The sequence below is a fragment of the Macrobrachium nipponense genome, chromosome 43 (assembly GCF_015104395.2).
Source record: "Macrobrachium nipponense isolate FS-2020 chromosome 43, ASM1510439v2, whole genome shotgun sequence".
NCBI classification, from domain to species: Eukaryota; Metazoa; Arthropoda; class Malacostraca; order Decapoda; family Palaemonidae; genus Macrobrachium; species Macrobrachium nipponense.
Window position 1 is genome coordinate 21786018 of NC_061104.1, and position 6260 is coordinate 21792277.

The window sequence follows — 6260 nt, forward strand, 5'->3', positions numbered from 1 at the left end:
TGAAGTAATGATAACAGCGGCACAAGATCAGGCCTTAAGAACCAGATAAGTTCAAAGAACGATAGATGGAAATAACATCTCTCCCATATGTAGGAAGTGCAATACGAAAAATGAAACCATAAACCACATAGCAAGCGAATGCCCGGCACTTGCACAGAACCAGTTCAAAAAGAGGCATGATTCAGTGGCAAAAGCCCTCCACTGGAGCCTGTGCAAGAAACATCAGCTACCTTGCAGTAATAAGTGGTACGAGCACCAACCTGAAGGAGTGATAGAAAACGATCAGGCAAAGATCCCCTGGGACTATGGTATCAGAACGGATAGGGTGATACGTGCAAATAGACCCAGACGTGACGTTGATTTGACAAAGTCAGAAGAAAAGTATCACTCATTGATGTCGCAATACCATGGGACACCAGAGTTGAAGAGAAAGAGAGGGAAAAAATGGATAAGTATCAAGATCTGAAAATAGAAATAAGAAGGATATGGGATATGCCAGTGGAAATCGTACCCATAATCATAGGAGCACTAGGCACGATCCCAAGATCCCTGAAAAGGAATCTAGAAAAACTAGAGGCTGAAGTAGCTCCAGGACTCATGCAGAAGAGTGTGATCCTAGAAACGGCACACATAGTAAGAAAAGTGATGGACTCCTAAGGAGGCAGGATGCAACCCGGAAGCCCACACTATAAATACCACCCAGAATCGAATTAGAGGACTGTGATAGAGCAATAATAATAATAATAATAATTATTATTATAGATGAAAATATTAATTATGAACTAGAAATTATAGAAACAAGAGGATAAGAATGATGATAATAATAATAAAAATAATAAACAGTAAAAATAATAACAATAATAAATGAAGGGAGTACTATTCTCTTTTCTTCAAGAGCTGGGCAATATATATGGAATAATAATAATAATAATAATAATAATAATAATAATAATAATAATAATAATAATAATAATAATAATAATAATAATAATAATAATAATAATAATAATAATAATGATTAAATAATTAACAAAAATAATAATAATTATAAAATAATCAACAACAACATTAATAATAATAATAATGAAAAACAATTAACAACAGTAATACTAATAATAATAATAAAATTATCAACAACAACAACAACAACAACAACATAATAATAATAATAATAATAATAATAATAATAATAATAATAATAATAATAATAATAATAATAATAATAATAATAATAATAATAAAAATTTTCTCTCGAGAGAATTGAGAGAAGAACAAAAACAGTGTTATTGGGATCTGGGTCCTCCAAGAGACAAAATATGGAGAAGGGTTCTCTGTCCTTTAAAGTTCTCCCTGTTCAATGTGTGTTCTCTGTTCTCCGTCGTCCACGTAGTGAACATTGCCCGAGGTGTTTCTATATTAGGCGATCAGGTGTGGACGCACCTGCTAAGTGATCATTTTATATATGCTTGCTTTATGGTGCGTAATATGCTTTTATTTATTTATTTTTATTTTTTGTTTTGTTCTGACCCTTCTTCTTTATCTTCTTATCATGTTATTATCTTGTTTTTATTGTCTTTGCTATCATTTTAATCAGTTGCAATAGCTTCTGGTACATAATTAATATTTTCACTTTTTATTATTATTATTATTATTATTATTATTTTATTATTATTATTATTATTATTATTATTATTATTATTATTATTATTATTGTTGTTGTTGTTGTTGTTGTTGTTAATCAATTTTCATCATCATCATCATCATCATCATCATCATCACCATCATCATTATCATCATTATTATTATTATTATTATTATTATTATTATTATTATTATTATTATTATTATTATTATAAAGCAAGGTACTGGCGAACAAACGAAAACGGAAGTGAAACAGACAGCCCAACAAAAATAATGCAAATCCTAAGGTCAAATTAAAAAATGGAATTGAAGAAACAAAATCGCCAAGAGAAAGAGAGAAATAACATTACAGACCTTTGTAACAATAACTGACGTTTGCTGAAAACTGCAACAGTTCTTGGGAGTCTGCTGGGGGCGGCAATAATTCGCAGTTTTATCTGTAATGCAAGAAAAGACAGTTCAAAAGCGAAGGGTTTTCTCTCTGTGCATTCTGCATCCATTTTGAATCAATGAACCGTATCAAATGCCTCCTTTCCTGGAAAGGTGACCCCAGAAGGGTATTACAGTCTCCAGGATTCTCATCAAGTCTTTAGGGATGAAGTTGCTGGCCCCACGCCCTTGGTTTTAACCTCCAGGGGACGCTGGTGGCAACTGACAATCGACCAGACTTATAGTGGACTAAAGCCACAAGCCAAGCAAACGTAATGTTGAGCACATATGAATAACATCTTCAAGCGTAGCAATTGTGAAGTTTTCCCTCAAAGTAAGGTTGAAAAAATAATCGGTTTAAAATGCAGCATTCCGTTTTATTCTCTGAGTTTTTACATTTCCAGAAAAAGTTAAAGAAACAGAGAGAAAGGTTTGCCCTCAGATGGAGATGGAGAAGAATGCCCTAAGATACGTCACCGCAAGTGACTTCACTCACGCCAAAAGCCTAAATTATACAAATCATAGAGTATCTGACCCTTAAGCAGAACAGATAATTTTTTTTGTTTTATTTACAGCTAAACATTTCAGCTTATTTATACAAATTCCTCATCGCGTTTGCTTTCGTGTCCTTCAGATCGTGGTCGTCTTGGGTAGGTCATCAATTACTCCTTCTTCTCTTCTGCTGGTGCAGCAGCAGCAGGAGCAGCCACGGAGATCAAGGGATACCCGAATCCTGGGTAGAACCCGTGGGAGAAGGGGGCGCCGACCACCTGTGGGGTCAGGAGACTGTACTGCGCTGGCTTGGGGGCGCCGATCACCTGTGGGGTCAGGAGACTGTACTGCGCAGGCTTGACCTCAACGGTGGGCTGCACGTACTTGAAGCCTGGCACGGTGAAGGTGTGCTCCTTCGTCGTGAGGGCGATCTTCTTCGTGTCAGCTGGGGTGGCAGCGTCGACGGGCTCGAACTGCTTGGTCTCAACGGTGGTCTTCGTCTCAGTGGGCACGGCGTGCAGGTAAGGCAGAGGGACGCGGGCTACGTCGCGGCGACGACGGGCTGTCTCGACGGCAGCAGGTTCTGCAACGGGTTCTTCGGCTCCTTTCTCAGCGGCGTATTCTTCTGCTGCCTTTTCGCCTTCGGCGGGAGCGGCTTCTGGGGCTGCTGGGGCAGCTGGGGCTGCTTCCTCCACTGGCTTCTCGGGGGCGGCGAGGGTTGGCGCAGCAGGCGCGGCTGGGGAGATGATGTTCCCCTTTCTGGCCTCCTCGAAGATTGCCAAGAATTCCTCCCTCGCCTTGGCTACGTCCTCGGAGTACTCGGGCACGAAGTCAGCGGCTGGTCCCTCTGGGAGGACATTGGATCCCAGGACGCGGTAGCCGTTGCGGCCGGCCTCGAAGTAGGTTACTGCAGGCTCGCCGTTGGAGTCGATGAAGGAGTATTGGCCGACCACCCTCCCGTCAGCGAGACGGACTTCGTGCCTGGTCTGGTCGAAAGCCTGGTGACCGAAGGTGGTCTGGCCGAAGGCGTCGACTCCCTGGTACTTGATGGCCACTGGGTAAGGGGCGGCGATGTACGGGACGGCGATCTGGCCGCTACAGCACAGAGCGAGGGCTAATACCACCTGTGGGGGGCGGGGGGGGGGAGAATTGAGATTTTTCAGTCATTAGAGATAAGTAAGCATAAGAAAAGTTGAGAGCTGTTTTGTTCAGTTTTTATATTTTATTAAAATACGCTAACTAGGTAACAATATATGCCTCCACCAAAGCTAATACCACCAGGGAAGAAATTGAGATTCTGGTAATCGGATAAAAGTAACCACAAGAAAAGTTGAAAGCTGTGTAGGTTTTTTTATATTTCATTAAAACACGCTAACTAGGTAACAATATGTGCTTCCACAAAGGCTAATACCACCTAGAAAGAAATTGAGATTCCAGTCATGGGAAGAAAAGTAAGCACAAGTAAAATTGTGAGCTGTTTTATTTAGTTTTTATATTTTATCAAAACACGCTAACTAGGTAACCTGGAAAGAAATTGAGATTCCAGTCTTCGGAAAAAAGTAAACGCAAAAAATGTTCAGAGCAATTTTCTTTATTTTTTATTTGTTATTAAAAACCATCCGAAAAAAATGGCGAGTTTCCAGTCTTTAGAAAAAAAAAGTAAACACGAGAAAAGTTGAGAACAATTTTGTTTATTTTTTATATCTTATTAAAACAGACAAACTAAGCAACAATATATGGTTCCACGTTGTGATTCAGCATTATTCTAATATGTTTTATGGTATAGGGAGCTAAATAAATCTAGGTTTCTTTATAAGCCCGCTTGGAAATATTATGAGATTCCAGTCATCAGATAAAAAAGTACACGCGTGAAAGTTGAACAACTTTAAATTTTGTATTAGTTTATAAAGACAAACGACTAAGCAATTATATATGATTCCATATAGTTCCATAATGGGATTCGTCATATAATTCCAGCAATATGCAATGTGGCTAGGAGGTGATTGAGTCTAGGTTTCATAATAAACTTATCCCGAGCATTGCAACCACGGCTGAAAAGAATCTGCACTAAGAACAAGAGCTCTTTTATATATAATTCTTTTGTAAGGTAATTGCCATCAAAGTAAAAATATAAAGTTGTAACCACTTGGAAACAATGATGAGAATCTTGTCTTTATATAAAAAAAGTAAAAACATGCAAATTTAACACTTTTTTATCTTTTATTAGTTTATCAAGACAGGCAAAGGGCAAGGCGACTATATATGGTTCCACATGGAGAATTATGAATAGTCCCGCAATGGGATCCATCATTCTAAAATGTGCAATATGAGGAGGAACTAAATAAGTCTAGATTTCAAAGTAAACTTTGCCCTGACTATTACAACCACAATTTAAAAGAATATGTAAAATAACCAGAGTTCTTTTTACAGATCAATCGCCATCAAAGTAAGAGAGGAAATTTATAATTAAACCCACAATAAACGTGAATAAATCGATTGACAAGAAATGTATAACGCACGAAGGTAACTTGTGAGATAATTTTCTCAAGTGCTACCTTGTCGGTAGTATTTTCTAAGAGACAGAAAAAAGATGACACTACAGATTTCTTAAGAAAATATCCTCTTCCAAAGGATAAACTTTAATGTGTGGCTTTAATTAAAAGAAGATGAATATTTAAACACTTTTTTCTTCAGGAATTTATATTCTTTTTAACTTATCCAGTTTTGCAGTTTTCCACATTTAGCGAATATATTTTCTATCACAATGTTAATATTTATTGTAATGACGAGAAGTGTGTGTATTGACACATGCACACACGCATCACAAGTGTACATGTGTAAGTAAAGGCATGAACATATGTGTGAAAGTGTGTAAATGCTTAAATTCACGAGAAGAGATCCGATTTCAGCAACAAACTCAAAGAAAATAGAAAGCCCACGGAGGAGTCTTTTACTCACCAAGGTCTTCATGTTGCTTCGTGTGAGTAGGAAGAACCTGCTGCGAGGTACACAGCCGATTCCTCCATATATATATACTTGTGAAGATGCCCCCCTGTCAATGCCCAGTGCCCAGCCTTCAAGGACGCCAGCCGCTGCTCTCCAACGGCCACGCCCCTTCCAACTATCCCACTTGACTCGCAAACAGTTGCTGTGGCAGATCTTCTTTGTTTTTTGTTTTTTTCTTGGATATGACAACGGATTTTCGGTCTCATCTTAAGGAAACTTGTTTACATATATGTATTTTCATTAACGGTACAGCCTATTGGCTATTTATACCCTGATTTGACTTCGTTTTTTTGTGGGGGAGGGAGCTTAGTGAGTGTAATACTTGCTAGGCTTTTTTTTCCTTTTATTGTTTTTTTTTTTCTCTAAAATTTTTTGTCCTATCCGGTTGGTTCCAGCTTCGAGGTATCCTTTGATAGATGGAGAAAGAAGAAGTAGGGAAACTTAAAAGAATGTTTGATGTCCCAGATTAGTGTAAGCATTTCTTAAAACAATTTTTTTTATACAATTTCACTTCAGAATTTTGTTCTATATTTCCAGAGTTCAGTTTTGAGACATCCCACCACAATAAAAAGACTTCGAAGTAGGTTATAAAAAACTACACTATTTTCTATATATATATATATATTATATATATATATATATATATATATATATATATTTATATATATATATATAACTCAATCAATTCTTTA

The 6260-nt window shown here is 37.5% G+C and overlaps 1 protein-coding gene across 1 annotated transcript; it reads right to left on the reverse strand.

Moving 5' to 3' along the window:
- Window positions 1–2426: 2426 nt before the first annotated feature.
- LOC135213561 (nematocyst expressed protein 3-like) lies at window positions 2427–5637 on the reverse strand. Its single transcript, XM_064247530.1, has 2 exons — window positions 5521–5637; window positions 2427–3686 (listed from the first exon to the last, which is right to left on the reverse strand). Exons 1-2 carry the CDS (start codon window positions 5530–5532, stop codon window positions 2733–2735), a joined length of 966 nt encoding a protein of 321 aa, XP_064103600.1. The 5' UTR covers window positions 5533–5637; the 3' UTR covers window positions 2427–2732.
- Window positions 5638–6260: the final 623 nt, after the last annotated feature.